We start from the raw sequence: 24,942 nt of genomic DNA, 5'->3' as shown, positions 1-24,942 counted from the left end.
CTATTAATTGCTTCTCTGTACAAAAATTTTTTTGTTGAATCTGTGACAGAAGAGGTCTTAAATGGCTGCTGATTACTATTTAGAAAAAAATGACAGCTGTCTATATGAAGAGTTACTCAAAAGTTATATCAACATAGAGATCCATCCAGATCCAAATGTGTGCTCTGGTTTTATAAGTGAAGAATAATATGTTTTTGTATTTGAGGTCATGTCAGATGAGGTTAATGTGGTTACATGAGACTATCTTAAAAAAGACTATCTTAAAAAAAAATTTTATATCTTAAAAATGGGGTTGGCATTCCAATCAAATGAAGTTCTTCTAATTTAAATAACATATTTTATTCCCTATGCTGATCAATCATTTTCTCTCCCATAAAGTCATACCAGTTTTTGCACTATTGATTTGCAAAACTTACGTGGCATAAACATTATGTGACAGAAGTTATTTGTTATTAAGAGAGAGAATATCATCTCCAAGAAACTTGTCATCTAGAAATAGGAAAAATCACACAAAGTGATTTTATTTGTATCATGGCTTTTTCACTGTTGGCTACATTTGTGACAGCCGATTTCATATTAAATATTAACAGTATTTTGTTTATGCTTGAATGTGCTACAGTAGGAAGTAGATTTTACTCAGAATCTTCCTGGTTAGAAAGTGTATAATTCCAGTTTAATGATACACTTGCCGGCCAGTTATGAAGAACATTTTATATATCTAAGGTAATTAGGTTACCACTATGGTATCAAAATTTTGAGACTGTCCCCTTTAGTCTTACAAGGTTATTGTTTTTGGAGTCCAGAAGTGGTAAAATATTGGGAATTTCATTTGGTTTATACTAATAGTAACAGCTACAGCTTCCAGGAGATCATATGATTATAATGAATGAGCTATGGAAACAGTTAATCTGTTGTTGGATTTTTGATATAGGAAGCAAACTAGAGTTTGTGTTTTTCATTTTCAAGACTAAAACAAAAAACATTGATACGTTTAATTTGTGTTTCTTGTACTGGTAGAACAAGTTTTATAAGTAAATTTGTATGTGATCTTGGTGACATCTACTTTAAAAAAGCCTAACTGAATTGTGTTGAATCTTTTGGGTTAGTCAAGTGTGTCTGTGATTTGTATTGTTTTGATACTACTTTTCAATATATGAAAATACCCAGGAGACAGGCTCCTGCTGAATTTCTGGTCACTATGTCATCAGTGCTATGAGTGCATGTTGTCAGTTGTTTAAACATCATGAAATCCACTGTGGGCTGGCAAGAAGCATCTGGGAGCCAGACTTTTCCTGTGGACACACGCCAAGCAGTGTATTATATTTCCTCACGAAAGTGAACTATATTGAGATCATTTTTCTTTTTGAGTTTTTTAATCCAGGAATTATTTTCTAAAGCTAAGTAAGAATCATAGGATAAAATTGTTTATAACTTGAATTCCAGAATAGCTGGTTGATAACTACACACTTATTTAGTTAGAGTAGGTATAAATAAGTCATGCAATTAAACTACTTCAGGTAGCTAACAGTATTCTCCTAATTAGACTGTTCAGGAAGGTTCAAAGTCATTTCAAGTATTCTCTTTAAATCCATGATTTGCTCTAAATAAGGACAATAAACATTGAATGACCCTTTAAGTACTATGGTTGGACGTGTCATTTTATTTACATGTTTGATTGCATTATTTAATTAATTAGAAATAAACCCTAAATTGTATTTTAATATACACAATTATAGCATAACCTTTATTTTAACTAAAAATGCCAGGAAAGTTTGTAACATGTCATATTTAACTTAAAAAAATCTGAACAGTCTGATTCTGGGATCGGAGAACAAGAATGCTTTGTCATACTGGAAAATAAGCTGGGGGTTAGTTTGAGAGCACTGACATTACCTAGACTTAGAGGTCCCTAAGGTGGCAAGGATTTGTCTTTCCAGAATGGATACATTTACTCCAGGTGCTACCCTGGGCCACTGTTGGGTGAGACCTTAAAAAAATACGATCTGGTTTGCCTGCCATGTACATTAAAAATACCCTGGCCCATTTACATGAGCATAGACCTTTTATTTATGTTGGCCTTATTTCTGGAATCCAAGCAAAAGACACTTTGCAGATGAGAATTCAACTTATCCCTTTAGGGAGCCAAGTGTGGTTCCTAACCCCCTCTCCTTTTTTTCCTATTAAGTTTCAGATGTATAGTTTTAAAATTCACACAACAAAGTGATCACCACTACAAGTCTAGTTACCATCCACCATGATATATTTGACATCCTTCCCCTCGGTAACTGCTAGTCTATTCCCTGTATCTATGAATTTGTTTTGCTTTATTTTCTTTGTTTCTTTGTTTTTCTTCTTTTAAGATTCCACGTGTAAGGAAAATTATATGGTATTTGTCTTTCTCTGTCTAATTTCACTTAGATTATACCTTCAAGGTCCATCCATGTTGTGGCAAATGGCAAGATTTTATTCTTTTGTTGCTGAGTAGTATCCCATTTTACACATATGCTCCTCTTTATCTATTCATGTATCAGTGGCCACTTGGTTTGTTTCCATATCTTGGCTACTGTAAGTAATGCTGCAGTGAACATCAGGGTTCAGATATCTTTTTGAATTAGTGTTTTTGTATTATTTGACTAAATACCCAGAAGTGGAATAGCTGGGTCATGTAGTAGTTCTGTAAGTGTGTGTGTGTGTGTGTGTACGCGCGCGCATGCACGTGCATGTGTTTTTAAAGTTCAGATTTTTATTCTTACATATTTCAGAGAACATCAGATACTATTTTGCAGGAATGAACCCCAAGACTTTTGTCAGAAGAGCTCTGTACCACTCCTTATTCCCCCTGCAAGTTCTACCTAGCTTCTTTTGGCAATTCCTCGCTACAGAAATAAACTAGTTCTAGGGAATCTTTCATTTTCTAGGCATTGTAACATTTTATCATAAATTTATCTGTGTGTCAGAAAATTACAATTGAAAATGCCTTAAAAACATAGTTCTGAAAGTCCATGCACATCCCCTCCTAGGTACATGGAAATTTTTGTTTCAAGAAGCCATTCTTTTGTATTATGTAAAGTGCTTTAATTTGCTGCATTTTTCATGTCTTACTGCAGTCAAATCTGGTGAGAAACTATAGCTATCTCATTCAGGATTAATCAATCTTCTTAGGCTCCTGGCTAGAACGGAAGCTGCTCTCGGCTCTGCTTGCTTCAGGGCTTGGCCTTCCTCTGTTTTTTCATCATATTCAGCCTCTGAGAGGGAGGTGATGGGAGATGATTTTTCCATTTGTAAGCTGCCTTCCAACTGAAAGAAAAATGGAGGGGGCAAATGCCAAGCTTTTCACTTTTCTGTGGCCATTACAAACATGACTCTTCTGTTTTTCAGCAGGGTACACTATTTTTCAAAGGAGCTATTTTTTTTTATACTGTCAGACTTAGGCAAGTTATTTTGTCATTGAAGAGTGTTTTAAAAAAAGAATATATGTCAATATGACATCATGAATATTAACTTTCTCATAAGTAACATGTTATGGCAGTAGGTTAAAGTGCTGTTTAATTAATTAACAAATACAAGAACAAGTGATCTATGCAATGTCTTCCATCGAAAGGGAAGAAAAAGCAAAGCACTTCAGAACTTGGGTTCTGGAGGCAGGTTGCCTGTATTCAAATTCTGACACTACTCCTTATTGCTGTGTTATGCTGAGCAAGTTACTTAAATGTTTCTATGCCTTCATTTCTTCATCTGCAAAATGAGACTAACAGCAATACCTTCGTCACAGGGTTTTTAGGGTTGAATGAGATTTATGCATTTACTGGCTAGCCTAGCATGGTGCTTGGTACATAGACAATCCTCAGATTACTATTAAAATCACTTGATTTGTAAATCTTCACTGCACTGAGCATTATATTGGCCACTTCACCTCATTTTACTCTCACAATAATTCTCTAAAGTAAATTTTGTATTTCTGTTTTCCAGATTAAAATTGAGGTTCAGAGAGTTTAATTAGCTTGCTAAATTTGTATAGCCAGTAAAAGAGAGTAACATGAAATTCTGGAATACAAATTTTATTTGCATTTCTATAGTTCCATTCTATACTTTGGGATTGATACGGGATTAATTTCTCCATTACTAATTTCATTATAATTAATTTTATGCTAGTGTTATTTAGTGGAGTATGCCTATATTTTGAAGTTTAAAAGGCAAGTAACATTTGGAGATACAATGTTCTAATTAACTTATATTCAAATTATAATAGAACACAAACCATTGAACCCTCATGTAAAAGAAGCCCCAGAAGGTCTGCCTTTATGTCAGTGGTTCTCAATGTGTGACCCCAGGACAAGCAACATGGGCTGGAAAAGTTTTAGAACTGCACAGTGCCAAATCTACTGAACCTGAAACTCTGTGGGTGGGGCCTGGCAACCTGGGTTTGAACAAGCCTTCTGAAGTTTGAAAACCACTACTCTAGGTGAACAACACAGCATGGTGGCATGCCAGAGATATTGATGTCGTTCATAATATCTAGTCCCAACCTGGAAGTTGCATATCACAGAGGGAGCACATGGTGGTAATAGAAAAATACAAGTGGGGCTGCTATTTGATAATTGCCCTATAAATATTAAATATTTAATACTGTGTACTCCATCTCCTCCATTCCTTGGATTTAGGGCTTCTAAGCAGGTGGTAACTATTTCTTTCAAGCATAGCCAATTGAGCACAAAGGATTAAGAAGCCAAGAATGACTTTCTGCTCACCCTCAGGTTCTTGTGCCTGAGACATGCAGAACCAGGGATCAGAAGGGCAATTTTTTTTTTTTTTTTTGGATTTACCACCGAGGAGTCTTCAACTAAGAACACCTGACATTAAGAGTATGGAGAGGGAAAGAAAGCACTCAGCCGTCACTTCCACTGCGTCTTATTCCTTCTTCATGTAGACTTTAGACATGATGCGGCCCATAAACAATGGAGGAGGCCAAAGAATGCAGGAAATAAATAGGGAAGCTGTGGCATATCCATATTTAATTGTGGAAAAAAGCAGACAAAAAACAGTTGTCATCTTAGAATCCATCATAGCCGATGAGGAGAAAACTGGCCATCAGCCACACTGCATTTCTGTAGATTTTAGCAAGGCAGATTTCAGAAAATTCAGAGAGAGAATAGGTACAAATGTATGGTGTTAAAGACAAACAAGTATTTTAAAATAGCACTTAATTCCAAATGATCACAATGAGGGAAAGGGAGAGAGAAACAAAAATGTATCAGTGTCTTGGTGCTATAGTCTGTCCAATTAATACAACTTTTACAGGGTGATAGATCAAGCACTGAAATGGCCAAATAACCAAGGAAAACAAGAAAAGCACTGAAATTTGTAAGTTATGCTAAGTATAATAAAAGGTGTGTAATTGTTCTGTGTTTTCGTTTGTTTTCAAAATTTATGGGGGGTGGTAATTCCAAGGAATCAGTTTCTACTTAATTTGCTCCTTTTCTGTCAAGAAGTATCTTCCAACTGATAAGATTGGTAGCGGGTAACAGAAGAAGCCAAGGACCGGCAAAGAGATTCAATAGAATACCCAGCTAACCGAAATCCATTTGATTTTCATTCATCATCAAACATTCCTGGAACACATTTTGTTTGTTTCAGCCCCTCTGTTAGGCCTGGTGGAGGAGCACTCAGAAGGAAAGGAGCCAAGTAGACAAATGTTTGGAGTGCTCTGTGAGAGCAGTGATAATGGAGGCCTGTACCAAGGCTGGGAGATTACAAAGGGGAGCACCTAGCTGCCTGGAGGACTTTGGGGAAAGCATTCTAAGTTGGGGGACATTTGAGTCATGTATTAAAGATGAATAGGTGGTAAGTTTGCCTCTGGCTTACATAAGATTGTATCACAAGACCAGTTGTAAATGAAGTAATTGAACTACTATTGCTGATTTTGAAGGAAGCCTGTGGAAAGAGAGCGATGCTAGAAGTATAGAGTCTAGCAATTAAATGATGAACTCTTCAAAAAGAATGGAAAGTTGCAGTATCTTAAGTTGGGTTTCCCAGAACAGACTCTGAGATGGTTGCATGTAGGAGACTTATTGGTGAGTGATCTTGAGGGATACCTCATATGAAAGCGAGGAAGGCAGGGATCCCTGGGTGGCTCAGTGGTTGAGCGTCTGCCTTCAGCTCAGGGCATGATCCTGGAGTCCCCGGATCGAGTCCCACATCAGGCTCCCTGCATGGACCCTGCTCCTCCCTCTGCCTGTGTCTCTGCCTCTCTCTCTCTCTCTCTGTCTTTCATGAATAAATAAATAAAATAAAATCTTTTAAAAAAGCGAGGAAAGCAGAATTGGGTGGAAGAAGCTAACCCACAGTGCAGCTGGGACGGAGGCTTCAGCCAAACTCTTGGGGAGCTCTGGGTCTGGGATGATTCTTCAAGGTGTTCTTAAGGCAAAGGGGCATGTCTTTATGTCCCCACATCTGCTAATCACTGGTTCCTGGCTCCTCTGGGAGAGGTATAATCATGAGAGAGGCAGTTCCCTGTAGTTCAGGAAAGTGCCTTGTAAGGGACAGCAGCAATCTGGGTTCCAGCAACTGGAGGATAATTGTGTTGGTCTTGAAGAGGGCACCTAGGAGGAGCACGACATTATCCATGACAGGTGGATTCTGCAAACCGTAGACAGTTTAGGAACTTTGAAGTGAACTCTAAAATAAGTCATCAAGTGGAGTCTTCTCTGCTACCTAGAAGATGAAATAATGATTACTAGAACCCATTAGGTGTTCAGGGAAATGACAGACATATAACTAGACTTAAGTGAGGCATTTGGCCAGGATTCTCATGAAATCTTTATGGATATAAAGACCATTGGATAACTGACTGTATAGTTGTGCCCAAAGGGTGCTGATTAATTTATTTTCTGAATGCCTTAGAGCTTAATTCTCAATATTGTCATACCATCATATTCATCAGTACCTAGATGAAGATATACAGGGATCAAATTAGGGATCAAATCTAACAAGATGACACATGATAGAATATCACAGTTGCTCCAAAAATCCCATGCACAAGTATGAGAAAGGAAAGACTTTGCTTTAGCAAGTGGCAAAACACGTAGGCGTTTTGGTCAGCAGCTCAATATGACTCAACTGTAATGAGATTCAATCCTGGGATTGTGTGCTTTGGGAATATAAAATAATTATCAAGTAGTGTTCTGGGTTAGCAGGCTATCAATTTTTTCATGTTGTGAATCAACAGTGTTTAGATATTTCACTAAAAATGATCTTGCCATTTACAACAATGTGGATGGATCTAGAGGGTATAATGCTAACTGAAATAAGTCAGAAAGATAGATGCCATATGATTTCACTTGTAGATGGAAATTAAGAAAGGGGAAAAGAGAGCGAGAGAGAGGAGAGAGAGAGATCAACCTAGAAGCAGACTCTTAACTCTAGAGAACACACTGATAGCTACCAGAGGGGTGGTGGATGGGGATGGGTGAAATAGGTGAAGAGGATTAAGGAGGGCACTTGTGATGAGCACAGGGTGATGTATAGAAGTGTGGTATCACTATATTGCGCACCTGAAACTAAGATTTCATTGTATGTTAACTGGAACTTGAATAATAATAATAAAAACACAGGGCAGTATTCCCAAACCTTTTTGGTTCCAGGAGCCCTTTACAGTTTTAAAAATTATTAAGGACCCCAAAAAGCTCTATGTATGTGGGTTATGCCTCTCAATATTTACTATATTAGAAATTAAAACTGAGAAATACAAAAATGTTTATTAATGAGTTTTCAAAATCACAATGATAAACCCATGACATGTGAGTGTAAAGTATTTCTTAGGAAAAATCATTATATTTTCCCCCAAAATATCACTGAAAAGAGTGGCATGGTTTACATTTTGGCAGATCTCTTGAATTTCTGTTTTAATATTCTGTTTTAATAGAATATATTTAGACTCTCAAATCTGCATCTGCATTCACACTGCTGTGAATGTGTTGTTTTGGTTTAAGTACAGTCAGCATATGGAGAAACCCAGCCTCATACCTAGGAAATCAGAAGTGTTTTAATAGTCTGGGGGGTAATTGTAGATATTCTTCTTTGATACTGTACACAAACTGGACAAGTAGTAGTAAAAGGCTAGTTGCAAGGTGGAATCTAAAACCATATCAGTGAACTTCCCATACTTCATTACATTAAAATTCATGGATCTGTTTTATACTTTGAATGGATCTCTTACCATGCATGTTTTTGTAATATTGTACCTTGGTCATTTGGAAAATATCAGTTCACTGCATTATGCAGAACTTCTAAATATTGGCACAATTATAATACAATTAACTACATTAATATCACTACCAATCACATTAGAAGACTTTTTTTATTTAAAAGATTTTATTTATTTATTTGTTCTTAAAGATTTTATTCATTTATTCGTGAGAGACACATAGAGACGAGACATAGGCAGAGGGAAAAGCAGGCTCTTTGCGGGGAACCTAAGGCAAAACTCGATCCCAGGACCCTGGGATCACGATCTGAGCTGAAAGCAGACCAGATCCTCAACCCCTGAGCCACCCAGGTGCCCAAGATTTGATTTATTTATTCATGAGAGACACACAGAGAGAGGCAGAGGGAGAAGCAGGTTTCCCTTGGGGAGTCCAATGTGGGACTCAATCCCAGAACCCTGGGATCACGACCTGAGCCAAAGGCAGACGCTCAACCACTAAGCCACTCAGGCACCCTAGAAACTTCTTTAAATACTGGAGAGTGGTCAAGCTCACAGTGGCAGATTTAAGATTCTAAAACTCTGATTTTTGCTTGAAAGCTTAAATTTTATCATGGCAATAAATGTTGTTTTCTTTGAAATAATAAGCTCACTTAGTTCATTTTTGAGGAACTATCTGCCACATTCTCACGTCTGAGTAACCATAGTGTGTCTGTCACTCATTCTTTCAAGTAAAAATGCTGTTCCATGAGAGAGCAGCTAGTTCAGCTTGCCACTCAATCTCTTGCACATCTGGAAATGCAGAAGTGTGCATAATGCATTCTTCTGATTTTGTCACACAGAATATTAAAAAGACATGTTCTCAGCGTTGGTATTACACGAAAATAATAATTTGTACTGCTTCATCCTGGACAGTCTTAGGTGAAACTGGCTTGTCTTTCATGCTAGTGCAAGGCAGTGAAAAAAGTGACAGTTTGGTGCCACTGCACTGATTTATGCTGAGGTGTCAGCAGTTTACCCATCATCGCTTTGCAGCATCGGTGCAAATGTTAACACAATGAAAAAGGCACAGGTCTTCATTTTAATATAAAAATAGTTTTGACCTCATAGACTCTCCACCTTCTGGGAGAGTCTGTTGCTACAAGGGAGCTGGAACCAAAAGTCCAGTGGGTGATGGTTCCTCATATGCTCCTATGCTCCTATGCTTTTTTTCTCTCTAGATTCTTAGAAAGGAGGTTAATGGGCACTGCACGTGAAGAGGATGAGTATTTGCATAAGCAAACAGAGGACACAGAGCCCAAGCCTGTGACAAATGAGCTCTGCGCCCGTCTCTCTGCTTTTTTCCTAAGGTTGGAATTAGGCAGTTGTAGATCTTTATAAAACAGCCAAGTTACAATGACATGATCTTAACACCACCCTATTTATCATTAGATAGTATTCTTTTAGGGGAAAATTTAAACCAAAATCTCAGTTGAGGTGAAATATTTTACTTTCTAAATGGTATTCAAGTTATAATAAAATACAAGTACATTTGGATAAGAAACATGGGGGGTGGATAATGAAATATGTATATACTGGGATATTTTTTACTAAAAATGAAAATGGAGGAAAACCAGAAACTGAGTGAAGGTAGTCTAGGAAAAGATATTAATAGTGGTTATGGATAAGTCTTGGATGATTTAAAGATATGTATATATTTTTGCTTATCTCTATGTCTGACTTCTAGCAATGAATAGATACTGCCTTTGTAGCAAAAAGGATATTTTAAAAAGTTTATTTACATTAAAAAACAGAACTGTTATTAGCAGCAAACTCTAATTGTACCAGAAATCCAGAGCCAGATTGAGGTTACTGTAACTGCGAAATAATTTAGTTTGACATTCTTGGGTTAAAAGAATTTTAATATCACAGAATTGATTATAAATGTTAATTAAAAAGCTAAGAGTTTGAGCTTTATGGAGTAGTTAGGAGAATTTTAGATTGTGGCATGCGTGAATATAATACACTGGGACAAGGAAGAGCCCCATCTCATTGCTTCCTCATGTCTAGCCCTCTGTGGGAGTAGCATCATTTTTGACTAACAGAATCTGGCCTATTAAAACCTTATTTTTAAACCGGTGTGCTTTCTTTACTTGCAGTAGTTGTCTGTAGATGATCAAGTCTTGTAAGACTGCTCCTGAAGAGAGAAGTACCTCTGGAGCAGCAGAGACTTTTCCAGAAATGTCTGCAGTGCATGTTGCATAGAAGGGCAGTGCAAAGAGAGAAGAGCAGAGTGCCAGTTGCATGACTTTGGGCCAGTCATGCAACACCCCGAGTCTGGTTCCCTGTTCATGAAAGAAGGAAGTTGAACTAGATTATATCTAAGGTTTCTTTCCCTAAGATTCTCTCCAGATTCTGTCAGATGGGATTCATACTTGAATTTGAGGGTTTTTTTTCCCCGACAGCCTATAGCAAGTTTAATGTCTGTGAAAATTTATTAGTTTTGTGTTTTCAGATTTGTGTATAAATTATTAACCTTAATATAATACAGAAATGTACTTATAATCCTAATGGTGTTTATTTTTGCTTTTGAAGTGCAATGATAAGCTTTTCCTATCAAACCCCATAAGAATAAAATGTCGAGGTTGAAAGTTAGATTGTATGATTGAAGAACTATTGCTTATTTGGTTGCCTTTTATACCATATTAACCTTCTGGGTTGCCAAATTCATAAATGATTGCAAACCACCAAGCTCTAAGGTAATGACCCTGATATTGCATGCTAATTGTGCTTTTTTCCCTTCCCCTGAGAAATCTGATTTTGTCATTGTCCTGCCCAAATCCTGTTCGGAGAGGTATGGGGTAGACATTATTCTTGGTACCTTACAGAGATGAGAATTATGGTCTCAAGGTTACATGAGTACTAGAACTATAGTAGTTGGCCCCAATTTGCCTGAATTTCCAGGAGAATAAGCTTGACTCTAAATATACCATTTCAGTTGTCTTTATCTTTTCGTCTTGAAGTTTCTTTTTTTTGTTTGTTTGTTTGGGGTTTGTTTGTTTTTTTTTTTTTTTTTGAAGTTTCATATAATATTAAAAGGTACATGCTTCTGTCTTTATAAAAGTTTATCTTTTATTGCTGTAAAATATATGTCAGTCTATTAAACAGATTAAAAAATCATTTTATTTCAATTACCATATTTTAACTTACCTGTGGTCCAGGATTTATAGGCCCCTTAAGGAACTCACTTTTCCTCACTGTCTTGGTCTGAATTCCGTTGCCCATACATACCCCTTTGACTCTGTTCTTCCACTTGTCTCACACTACTGCCAGCTTCGGAGCTTGCCTTAGGTCCTCAAAGAGAAGAGGGGCTGAGGTACCATTTGTGTGAATCCTTTCTGCATTTCTCCCTCTTTTACACTGTACTGCTGGAACTGGCCAGAGGGGTCTTCCTTTCCCCATCATTTCTGTCCCATCATTTCCCAGCCAGGGACATCTTGCTTGCAGCACCCTGGTGCCCAAACCCTTGGAGAAATGTGAAAGATAGTCTGTTGCTCTGAAATGTAAGCGAACTTCTTTGTTCGTAAAAAGACTCACTGTTACTGTCTACATTGAAACATGTTTTCCTTACTGAAATTTGATGAGAAAGAATTATGAAATATTATTTCATCATAAAATAATCGAAAGTTTACAATTTATACTTATATATTTATAATATAATATTTATATATTGTATTTATAATATATGCATTATAAAAAACTGAAATGTTATTTCAATTATGAGTTGCATTAGAGACCTTTTCATAGTATCAAATATTATGTGCTGGCTTTAGGGCACTTGAGGGTGTGGACATTAAAGGTGGGGAAGGAGAGCCTGGAGAACAGAAAGGAGATGTGTCTTGGGGGCATGCCAACCTGAAATTCTGTTTCTAAATTATCACTGCAAAGATTGCTTACCTTAAGATGTCTTTCACATACAAGGCTATGGGCAGAATAGAATCTGCCCGCTTTTGTGAAAATGTTTTCCGGGTCCACAAACAGCCAGTATTCAAATGACATTTTAGAAAACAACCCATCTGTAAGCTGAAGAGAAGGTGAAAAGAAGTGGCACATGCTGGAGTTTCAGTCCCTGTTCTATTGTGTGTGTGAGCCTAGACAAGCACTTCAAGCTCTGTAAGTCTCATTTCTGCATCCATAACATGATGGTAAAAATACCTGTTGTTACCTCATAGAGTTGTCCTAAGGATTTAGTTACCTAATGGATATAAATGCATACAGCATGAACATTTAAGCAGTAAATGATTAACTTTTCTTGAGGCAAACATACTAGTCTCATAATCAAATGAAGTTGGGGCAGGTGGAGATCTACACCCAGTCTTTATTTCAGAGCATAGCTTTTGATTCTGTGTCTTATGTCTTTTAAAATACATTGGAATTCAGCAGAGCTGTTTTCTGGAGGCACTTAGTGAGAAAGGTAATCATTGTGAGTCGAAGATTTTCTCATGTTGTCCTCTACTCCCTGGAAGACGTGATAAGATCAGTCCTCAGCCCCAGTGCGAACATCACACACCCTCTTTTGATGCTAACAAATTGTCTTTAGCCTTTTTCAAGCAATGTCAGCTGTATGTGTCATTTGCTTATCGCTTTTCTCTTTTGGTTATTTTGTCCTTAAACAAAGAACATTAGTAAGCAAGAAATAGCCATTTTGTAAAAACTGCATAGCTAGACAGATTTGTGATCCTTATTAGGGTAATAATCCATCTGTTATGGAACTGGATCAATTTGTAAATTAAATTGATTAATCTAGCAGGGGAAAAAAAGGTCTTGACTTTTCCCACATAAGCATTTCCTCAAATGGTAGTCATCCTAAAAAGATTTGGGAAGACTCAGTTTTTTCTTTCTCTGCTCAACTTAGAAGGAAGGCCAAATATCTTCTGAAAGGGGGAGAGAGAGTGGAGTTCAGCTTTTGGATTCCATGGGATCTGATTGTTGCTGGAACTTCCATATTTTTGACTGGGTATAATATTAAAACCCTCTGACGACTGCCGGAATATTTCTAATACTCACTGATTAGTTTAGTAAATGTATGACTGTGTTTGAATTATCTTCTGCGGTTAGTTTTCTGTTATTTTCATCTTGTCTGATCAACAAAATCTTCTGATGATTCTTCTAACAATGTGTGATTGGAATAATAACTTCACATGTTGAAGAGTTTTGTGCTGCAGCTGAGAGGCATGTAAATACAAGCTGCTTATTTGCAAGAAGCTTCCAGATTTGCAATATGATTGCTATGGAAACCACATAATGAAAACCTTATAACCATCTGTGTGGTTTGATGGATTTTACCGCATAGCTGAGCTGTTTTTGTTTACTGTTATTAAAATGTTGAATGGAATATATTAACCCACAAACATTGACTATTTGAGGTATTAATTAGTATTGTATAATGACATCGTGACTCAACACCAAAATAAAATATGTTTAATAATAAACCTAAATGAAACAACATGTATATATATTTCTAATATATTATGGAGGTGATTATTGCCTAGAATTTTCATTTGTCCTTATATATTTTTTTGAGTGGTGTGGCGAGTTTTTTTCTCTGTTAATAAATGAACATGGTAGGATTTATTTTCATGATTTTGAATCCATTTGTTCATTCCATATTTATTGAATGTCTCCCTTGTACCAGATTGTATTCAAGATTCGGTCTGACTTTTCCCCCCTAAGACTAAAACACACACACACTCCAAATTTGATTTTGTTTTCTTTTATATGGAAGCTCTTTGTATTGTTAGCCCAAGATAAAATGAGTTGTTTGAATATTGTTAAGAAGAACTGATGCATAAAATAAAATACAGAAGGCTTTGACCTAAAAATAGGTTTGAAATGGAGAAAGGAAGTTTTGTTAATGAGCGTTTCCTTCTCTAAAAAACTACTTTTCTGCATCTCACATGGATCTCAATTCAGTTACTTCTCAGTAAATATTGATATTTAAGTAGGTATTTTAATATCATTCTGGTAATTTAAGACTACATTGTATACATTATAGGCACTTAGATTTTAGTAAGATAAGAATAAAGTCATAGTAATAATCTTCTAAGTTCATTGTTTACTTTGCCAAGAGTGGAGTTTTCCATTCAATTATTGTGATTAGTTTTTGTGATATCTCGACACTAACTTTGGGTGGTGAGTCTATATCCCATAGTGTCTTCTTGAGATCCAAAACTAATGCTCCTGACATTGTTTTGGTCATGGCTTTTGACTTGAGGGCAAGCGCCCTTCACTAGTTTTGAATTTATTCCTTACTATCAGATTTGTGACCAGATTGGAGGAAAGGGAGGGAGCTGGGGAAAGTGTGAAAAGTAAGGAAAGTTTTCTCCTTTTAAGAAAATTAAACTGTCTGTAAGATAAGTAGTTTGGACCAAATGACTGTATAGGTCCCTCATATCTTAGAAATTTGCATGAAAACCTCATATTAACTCATTTATGATAACTACCCTTGTGATTTGGTGTGAGATAACTTGTTAAAGAGGAAAAAGATAGGATTTAGTGTTAGATTTTTAATAGATCTTCCATGTATTGATTACTATTTGAACCATATTTAAATTGCCAACATTAGGGCCAACTCAATATGTATATAGTGTCAAATATTTCTAGCTGTTCCTTTTTGGGGGGCTTTCATTATTTTGTTTGAATTGAGTTACAGAAATCAGAACAGTTACATGTTTGTTTTATAAGTACAATAACTCTCAAGCTTGATTTAAATGTTGAATTTTATTAATCACCACTTCAAAGTTTGCATGAGAGATGTCTCACTTTGCATCTATACTTCTGACCTCTCTACCAGACTTTCCAATGGCCTGGACATTTCCTCTGGGTTGCCCCACCAGTACATTAAATCTCTCACATGAGAGGGGCACCTGGATGGCTCAGTCAGTTAAGCATCTGACTCTTGGTTTCGGCTCAGTTGATGATCTCAGGGTTGTGGGATGGAGCCTTGTGTGGGGCTCTGTGCTGAGCGGGGAGTCTGCTTGAGATTCTCTCTCTCTCTCTCTTTCTCTCTCTCTCTCTTTCTTGCTTTTCCCCTCTGCCCCTCCCCCCTTAAATAAATAAATATAGATCTCTCACGTCAGAAACACAGTTCCTGTGTTCCCTCAGCAGTATAGTTTATCTTGGTTATTCTTCCTCAGGAATGACGTTCCCATTTCTCTGTTAACTAAGCTCAAAACTTGAGTCATTTTCAGTTGCTCTTCTTCCCTGAGCCCTCCACATGCAGACAGGCACAAAGTTTATCAATTCTAGTTCCTTTCCCTCTCATAACTGGCTCCTTTCCATTTCCTCTGCCCCTTAGTTCAGGACTTCCTTCCCCTGTAGCCAGAGTCCAGAGTGCTCTCTCTGCACGCCCTCTCCTTCGGGCCGTCTGGGACAATGGGATCAGATGACCATTCCTCAGGCATAGTTTTGATCCTGCCCTTTCTCTGCTCCGACATCTTCTGGGGCTCTTACTGCCCTCCAAAGAAAAGGCTAACATCCACAGCCGGATGTTTATGGCCCTTCCCCAGCTGGCCCAAGCTCCTAGCATTATCTCCGATCCTGTTCTTCCCCTTTGAGTACTGCATTCTTTAGCCAAGTGGATATTACGGTGCTTTTTCTTTAGCTGATGGCTCTCCCTCTGTTTAGAAGTTTCCTCTGTCCCATCTCTCTTCAGATTTTCTCCATCCCCCAGAGCTTGATGGTGTTGCCCCTTGGGTGGTTTCCTCTCTGGGGTCCTTCAGAACCTTGGGCCTCCCGTGTCAGGGTTTATGCCCCTTATTCCATTTTCCTTTACATACTGTCTTCTGTGCCCTGGAGGCTGTCAGCCTCCTGAGGGCAGAAGCTCCGGACTGTCTTTGCCTCCTAGTAGAACCTCTCTCTTACAGGTAGCTAACACCCATTAAAGATTTTATTGGTTGAGTTATTTAATAGTCATAATGGCTATACTTATAAATTTTGCATATTTTAAGGTTTTTAATTTTTTCTTGAAATTGTTCTTTTTGAACTCTGTTTTTCTTGGGCCTGCCATTTGGTTCATATATCCTGCCTTAAATATTTCCAAAGTGTGTATAAATCCTTAGGTGAGGAAATTGGTCCTGTAATAAATGTTTCCTTAATGTAAAATAACTAAATATTATCTACTGACTCTGTTTAAAACTCTTCTCATTTAATCTTCTCATATTTCTTCCTATAACTGGGGGCATGAATGTGATAGGAGAGTGTCAGAATAACAAAGGTAAAGCCCCAAATATAATGCCGGATAAAAAACATGGACTTTATGATCACAATCCTAAGTTTGAATAACAAACAGTAGAAGTTTATTGTTGTTGTTTTTAAGATTTTATTTATTCATGAGAGACACACAGAGAGAGGCAGAGACATAGCCAGAAGGAGAAGCAGTCTCTCTGTGGGGAGCCCAATGTGGGATTTGATCTCAGGATCCAGGGATCATGCCCTGAGCTGAAGGCAGATGTTCAACCACTGAGCCCACCCAAGTGCCCCTTCTTTACCCTTTTGAACCTCCGTTTACTCATCTGGAAAAGGAGGATTTAAAACTATGTGTGAAATCTTAACATCTGCCATAGCTTATGGCAGGCATATAGTAGATCCTCAGTATAATTTGGGGGGAATTGTTCTGAAGGGTGAGGATTCTTGTATTCTCCTTTGAAGATTGAGTGGGAACACCTGAAGTATCTGATACTCAAGAAATGATTTATAGGTTAACTATATTTTACATCACACATTTTCCCTCTGCTTTCCTGATGTTTGAGGGACCATGGTTTTAGCCGTGATCCTCTTGCTACAGCATAATGTGAGTCTGCCCATATAGTGCTGGGTGTTACTTCCCTGTATCTCAGGGCCAGTCTGAATGTAAGAGTGTTCCAGATGAGTTTCTGTAAGTACTTAAAACAAAATATGTATCTTAAATTTTATCTAGCCAACTGGGAAGGTTGCTATTTTGAAGTAGCTGGAGGTTGATCTGTTCAGCTTTAGATTATTGAAAAAGGAATGTGAATGTTGAGTGGTTTCATTCTTTGAGAAGGAATATTTATGTGTTATAAACGTTTGGTTTCACTCAGTAAGACTGGGTGAGTACTATTATTTTTGAGGACACTCTTCAGTGTGCCATTTGTTTGTTTGCAGAAGAGGAAGAAGACAGTGCTCCTGCGAAAGTGGAGGAACAAAGGAAAATGAGCCAGGACAATGTTCATCCCACCACAGGTAATGGCTAGGATGGCTTCCTGGGCAAGCTTCTTTTGGTTTTGTTCACTTTCCCTTCAGTTACTTTCTTACTGCTCTAAAGATGTTTACATAACTCTCTGAAGTTGGCTGGTTCGATCTGGATCTCTTATGGCTGGTAAGCTGCTTAGTCCCATTTAGGATGCATGGAAACCACTTGAGAAGGATTTATAAAGTAAGCCAATTTATACAAGGTATTCCTTCCTGAATTACTTTGTAATGACTCAATTAGCTTTCATTTCTGCACAAAGGAGATTTAGTTGCATAAATTAGCTTATCATCATTGAGGAAGTGTCACTGCTAAAGGACAGTTTATAGATACAACATGCAGTTGCTGTCAAACCTATAAGAATGTAATATAGACATCTGTGTATACTTTGTGCTTGAGCAGAACAGACTTCTGCCATTCAGAGACTAACAGGGGACAACAAGTTGCCCAGGGGACTGGCAATGTAGACATCTCTGAAAAGGTCAACTTGACACAGGCTCTGACAATCGACCCACAGCTCTGTCTTCTTTGATAAAAATCAGATAAACTTAAGACCGCTAATTGATCTGCAGCCTGTTTAAATGTTGGCCATGCATATCTTCATCGCATATGATTAACACAGAAAGCAAATGAATTGGGTAAGAAATGCCAGAGTCCGGTGACAGCAGTTTAAAAATCGGAAAAGGACACTGATGGCCTAGAAGGCTAGGAAGGATATTCCCCTTATCCATTTCCACTTGGCACATGGCCCCAAGTACTAATTATGACTGAGGCTGGAAAAATAAGTACATGCTATATACAAAATCACATGATACGGGAAACTTTTTTTTTTTTTTTTTGCAGGTTGTTATTTCCAAACAGCAGGAGATAAACCATATCTGTAGTGCAAGCATGAGGTTAGCTTTGATAAACCAGCAATTATTTTACACGGAAAGAAGAGAGGGAATGCCTTCTTATCAGGACTTTTACACCTCTTCATAGCCACATGTCAGCTGGGGCAAGGCCTGCCATATCATCCCGTGTCTTGCACAGAGCTGTAGTTGAGGGTCACCTTCCCTTCTCTGATATGTTCATACATCACTCTTTCTAGCTGTCAGAGGCAGGGTGGACAGGAAGTGTGTGTTCAGGAAGTAGCTTTCCCGAGCCCTTCCTACCGTGACACGTGGAAAGGAAACAGAGGCCTGATTTCCGGACCTGGACAGGAAAGCAGGAGCAGGTTGCTGGAGAAGGTTTTGGTTTGCTTTTTTTCAGTAAGGAAGTGAGGATGAAGCCATTAGATGTGAGCACCATGGTCCTGTAAAATGCAGCTATAAAATGCTAAGACTGAGGACTGCTTAATAGCGATTTAACTATGTGAGTTTTGTTAGGTATCACAAAGCTTCTGCCAAAAGCGTGTAGGTGTTTTTTGTTCTTTTGTTTTTAAATTTCAATGCAGGTGTAGAAGGTAGACAAGTATAGATAATTCTTCCACAAATATAAGTATTTTGGCTTAAAGCAATCGTATTTTTCAAAAACCCGTTTAAAGTAACACGCTCCCAAATTTTTGCCTTTGAGGGAAGGAAGAAAAAAGTCAGTATTTCTTCAAAGGAATGTAGCAAGTAGATCTAGCTTTCCATGCAATAGCTATAAAGCACTGCAATAATTCTTATCTTTAGTGACATGAAATTCTTTTCAAGCAACAGTTTTAATGCTTTTGCATCGCAGTGACCTTTGCTCTCTCTAGGCTGTCAAAGATGTAACACTAGAAGTTTGTTTGCTGTGCAGGGCAGTGAGTTGACAAGGGTATTACTATCTTGCTGAGCATCACATGACATGAACTTCTAACCTTACTAAAGAATGTTACATATTTTTCACATTGACCGATTTTACTTAAAAAGAGAGAAAAAAAAATTTAGACTAATGTAAAATATGTAAACAGAAGCATAATTAATCTTGTTATTTCTTATAAGGTCTTTCATGTTCAAACTTATATGTCTTGCATATATTTATTATATATACACACAAAATAAAGATTCCATTTGATTTATTTACATACTGCTTACCTTTCTGAAACAGCTTTTAAACCTCTAAGACTACTCAAGAAGAGATTCTCTATTATTTTATTAGCTTATGTTTCAGTGCTTGTCATCATATTCTTAAAATATTTTGGTTTTTGCAAAAGTATCTCCAGTGTTTAGCTTATATTTTCCTAACAGTTCTGTTACTGCCCAGTGATCTGTTTTTGTATGTTTTAAAAAGCAGGAACAAATACATTGCTTAAATCCTTCAAAGGCTGGCCAATTTAGAATGGTTGTTTTTTTCTTACTCTCCCTTCTTTTTCAACCATTCATGCCTCCCAGGACAAGAAATGTAATGAGGTGGGATTTTTTTTTTTTTTGTAATTTTGAAACATGATGTGGGAAAATTAATCCATGCAGTGAAGACAACTAAACAGACTAATTAGTATTCAGAATATATGCTTATCTGTGGTTTATGCATTATACTCCATACCATTTTTGTCTTGTTTTTTAAAAACATATTTTACATAGATTATTATTTTTCAGTGTAGAGGCAAACGATGCTAACTTTTGCGAGCTCACTGTGCTTCCGAGGCTGTATCCATGGGTGATTTCTTGAGGATGGCTAGCCAGACAGACTTAAAGTTTTAAATTTAAAATCACAAAAAAGCAAACTAGAGAAGCTTTGCTGCTCTCTAAGGAATAAGATAATTCCTAATTTTTGTATCTAGAATTCATACTAAGAATTTTAACATTATTTTCCTGGAAGAGACAAAGGTTAATAAATCCATGCTGCCAGATTTTCTCTCTAGATGTGGTTTTCCTGCCTTATAACTAGAATCACATTCTGAAATAGATAGAATCGCAAATTGTATGTACGTTTAGTCGTGTGACATAAACAACTTACTATTCTTTAACAGAGTTCACATATGGGACACGGAAATGAGGTTGGTCTTTGGGTAACATCATCATGGAGATTATAGAAAGCACAGTAGAAAATGTATCTTTTCCCCAGTATTGCCAAATCGCTAGTGCTGTTGCCTCTTTACAGCAGTGAGATTTAATGAAATGCTCATGATGCACATCTAGGGAGAGATGCATCTTGCACACGGTGGGGGTCTCTCTTCCCCTCATGTGCTCCTGTGACTCCCATTAGTGTTAATGGGAGTTTCACCAAGCGCATCGAGGGGAAGAGAGACCCCAAAGTGATAAGGATTATGGCTTAGAAATCACCATATACTTTTTCTTTCCTTCTTTCTTCCCCCCACCTCTTGAAAATCTATTGAATGAAAAACTGTTGTGAGAGAATCTGAACAAGGAGGAGCAGACGACAGGCTGGACAGCTGGGGACACACTGGGATGCTCTAGCTCAGCCAAAACTTCTCTAGTTTTAGCCCAAGTTTTGTTGCTTTAACCTTTTTGGATCAAGCCTCGGGCTAAGCAGCATGGGGAACACACAGGAGCCTCAACTGGGGAAACCAGCTATTTAGATCCTTTTACCTCCTGGCCAGTGACTGTGGGGGAGGGCCTTGCATGTGAAATGATGTCATCCTCTCCGTGCTCTAATTCCTTGACTTTTAAACTGACACTGACAGACTGCATGGGGCGCAACATTTGACCCATTTAGCAGTTGATTTAATCTGACGAGAATGTCTCAACTTCTAAATCTCTATTTGTCTAAATAAGTGGTTTTTAAAGGAAATCAGTCACTTTATTATTAAGTAATTCTTTCTAAAAGAAAAAATTGACAATGTTTAGAGTGATCTGTCCAGCCGGAGTGCCCTCTAGTGTCCATTTATGGAATTTACTTAATATATGCCCTTGTGGGGGGGAGGGCACGTAATGACTGGTGGCCATGAGCATTGTTAGTTGTTGGTTGGATTCCCAGGCTTCTATACATCCCCACTGGAGTCAGTGATGAGCGCTCACAGGCTGGAGGGGAGAGGTCAGAAAAGTGGCTGTTTCTCTCTTCCCCTCCTTCCCTCTCTCCTTCCTTTCATTTCTCCTCCCATTTTTCCCCTCTCCCTTCTTTCTCTCTCTTTTAACCTTTAGAAAACAGGAGAAAAAAAATTAATGGGAGGATTTTGCTAGGTTGCGCAGCCTAGTCACCGTTTATTTTCTTAAAGCACCATCAAAAAGTTTCTAATAAGTTTTTGCACTCCACATTATTTAGATTTTCATTTTGGCTTTGAAAAAAAAAAACGTTTTGGATATCAGAATTTTCGGAACTTCCGATCAACTTTGAGCGCTGTGTGTAAATCACAGACTGCGTGGTGTCAGGCGAATACTCAGATGCCCCGCTAACGTGACTGCTTGTGTTGGAATTGCCAAGGAGCCTGCTGTTTGAGAGCCATATAACAAAACTAAGATGACAACCCTGATCCAGCATGCGTCTCCACAGTTATCCCCTCAGAATTCAAAGATGACATTCCAATGATGGAAGTTGTCAGCACGTATATGTTCCGCCTGGTTAGTGAAGACACGGACATCTTATTGATATCACTTGCATTCTTTTTGCGTTAACTCATCAAAACTCAATTATCATGAAATTAAAAACAGGAAACAGTTCTCAGTGTAACAAAAGCATCCAGTGTATTTAACTCTGTGCTGCGTTTCAAGAGACCCACATTGTATAAGTGACAAAGCATTTATTACCCGGTTTATTGTGGTATTACAGAGCGGAGAGCGCTAAATAATCAATCAGTTAATGGTCTGTATGGCAGTTTGAGCACATCACATCCATTGTGCTTATGCTGTTAGAAGGATGAGCTGATAACTCCGGTGAATGTTGCATGTTTATTCAGAGCATAATGTCCTAAACTAGGGCTGACAGAAATCCTGAAAAATGCAGCTTCAGCACTGGCGATTTCAAAGTTGCTAAAATGTTTAGAAATCACTTTGAGAGGCTTTCGCTCCGAAAGTCCCCAAAGATAAGAGCTGGAATTACCCTCTGTGTTATTCCCACTTGATCGTCTTCCTCTCACCAGCTGTAGGTTTTAGAATTAGAACAAACAAACAAAAACCGTTGCCTCGTTTGGGTTATATCTGCGCCCTATCGGCTCCTTGAATATTATTTATTATTGTTTATGGAGTTTCCCAAATTCTAACACATTCTCTCTCTCCCGTCATCTGTCTTTTCTGGTAATTTTCAGAAATTCTGTAAGGTGGTTGTTGCCCGGTACGTTTATCACATGTCATGGGTGTTGTTCACCTTGCAGTGTGGCCGACTCACCTTCAAAACATGTTGCGAGTGCTTTTAGGTCCAGTCAAAAAAAGAAGAGGGAAGGAACTTTCAGGTGCAGGTTTGATGCAAACACATTGCAAGTACAGGTTTTAGATAAAGCAAAAGAGGGAGAGAAAGAAGAGATTCAAAAAGAGGTCTTTTTGAAAAACAGCCCTTAATCAGATCATGACAGGAAGTAGGATTTGTGTATAAATGTAATCATGTTCTTTGAATCAGCACAGAACTTTGTTAGCCCATGTTGGTGATTTGAGGTGGCCCTTTACCCCTCCTGGTTCATTTTTAAGTATGGGCCCGTTACATGAAAGCTCTAACTCGTGTTTTCTCTTTCTTCTTCCTAGGAGATAAAAGCACCGATTATGCTAACTTTTACCAGGGTTTGTGGGACTGCACAGGAGCTCTTTCTGATGAGTTGTCATTTAAACGTGGTGATGTGATTTACATTCTTAGCAAGGTAAGAAGACACCCCAAATGACAACTGTAAAGGGTGACTACAAGGCTAGATTTTTATGCATCCGGGTTTACGGCACCAGGGAAAAATGCCAATTGGAATTCCTCTAGGTCTTTGTTAACAATTGGGAGTTCACAATAATTAATTATTTTGTCAAGTGAAATATAATCAAATTTTAAACACAATCAGATAACAGGATTCAACTTAACAGTATGTTTACCTATCACTTCAGCCTTTGGCTCACATCCACACACTGCCTTCTCCAGAAACAATATACTTATGTGAAAGTTAACATTGTAAGGTATTAGGTTATTTATTATGTTTTTCTTTCCTCTTCCTTTTTATTCTTCTGTGTGCTTATTCTGATTTTGTCTGCCATTCACTACTGGAAGCACTGTTTATAGTAGAAGTTTTTCATCTTTATGTAAATACATTGGTGTTCCGACAATTTAAAAGCAATGCTTTTTCTATTCAGACAGGTTTAGGTGATTTTTTTAAGTTTAACATAGTTGTATTTGTAAATATGATGGCAGAGTCTGTTGCTATGAGCAACTCTTTATATAGAGATATGTGTAAAAAATCAGTGTCTCTGCCTCTTAACATCCTGAATGTTTGAAAATCGGTCTGTCCTTAGATCTAAAAGTCATGTTTCTTAATTGTGATGACATGTGTGAGCTCCATTTCTTTTCATACTTAACTTTTCCTACTGTAATATGGGGATTAAACAAACTCCCCCAGTCTACTTTATGAAGCTATTTGAGAAACACATGATGTATGAAAACCATTTAAATATAAGTAAGGAGAAGTTATATAAGTCTGGGAATTTAATGTGGTTTCTTGATTAGAGAAACATTCGTACTTTTCAGAAAGTATGACTTGCTAGATGTGGAAGAGAATTTGGAAATAAGGTCACTTACTGACTATGAACATAAGATGGCTGGTGGATAAAAATCGTAACGTAGAAAATCATAGAATATTTGAATGAGGAATCTGAGTGATGATCATTTACTTATTCTTGGTTTTACAGGTATGGGAACTTGGGTCAAGAGAGTGCCAGAGCCAGTACTTAACCAGGCATCTTGATTCCTAGACTAAGGCTTTCTACTTTTCTCTTGTACTCATATCTTCCTTCCTTTTCTTCCTTGTGTTTAATTTGAAACTGTTATAAAGTACTTACGGTGGGCAGAAAGGGCCCATGCCAAGAATCAGGAATCCAAGAGGAATACTATACAAGCACTTGGAGATTATCAGGGGAAAATATTTACCAAGTAAATATTGCCAAGCTGTGATCATTGCTAGTTGAGGCGCTCAGAGCTAAGACTCATCACTTATTTCTCTCTGTACTCTGTTCCTTAGTATGTATGTTTGTTTTTTTGTTTTTTTTTAAGGAAAGATGCTTTTAGTTCTTTAAAGCCAACTCTTGGATTGAGCCTATTATTGAGTATATAATTGTCCTGAATTAAGACACTTAAAAAAAAAGATTATTTTTTTTTGAGAGAGAGTGAATGAGTACAAGCAGTGGGGAGAGGGAGAGGGAGAAACAGATTTCCTGCTGAGCAGGTAGTCCAGAGCAGGGCTTCATCTCAGGGCCCTGAGATCATGACCTGAGCCGAAGGCAGACCCTTAACTGAGTGAACCACCCAGGCACCTCAAGACAACACTTTTCTTGAGTGAATTTCTTCTTTTTTTTTTTTAAGACTTTATTTATTTATTCACAAGAGGCACACAGAGAGAGAGAGGCAGAGACATAGGCAGAGGGAGAAGCAGGCTCCCCACAGGGAGCCAGATGTGGGACTCAATCCCAGA

At 37.7% G+C, this 24,942-nt stretch overlaps 1 protein-coding gene across 4 annotated transcripts in view; it reads left to right on the top strand.

Moving 5' to 3' along the window:
* The window catches only part of SKAP2 (src kinase associated phosphoprotein 2), a 178,023-nt gene that overhangs the window by 137,959 nt on the left and 15,122 nt on the right, over positions 1–24,942 (top strand). For all 4 annotated transcript variants that reach the window (XM_025464447.3, XM_025464446.3, XM_025464448.3 and 1 more), the window contains 2 exons: positions 17,363–17,440; positions 23,027–23,139. In XM_025464447.3, coding sequence (XP_025320232.1) covers positions 17,363–17,440; positions 23,027–23,139 — 191 coding nt within the window. The remainder of the gene's footprint in view (positions 1–17,362; positions 17,441–23,026; positions 23,140–24,942) is intronic.

The sequence above is a fragment of the Canis lupus genome, chromosome 14, assembly GCF_003254725.2.
Source record: "Canis lupus dingo isolate Sandy chromosome 14, ASM325472v2, whole genome shotgun sequence".
Lineage (NCBI taxonomy): Eukaryota > Metazoa > Chordata > Mammalia > Carnivora > Canidae > Canis > Canis lupus.
This window is presented reverse-complemented; position numbering and strand designations above follow the sequence as displayed.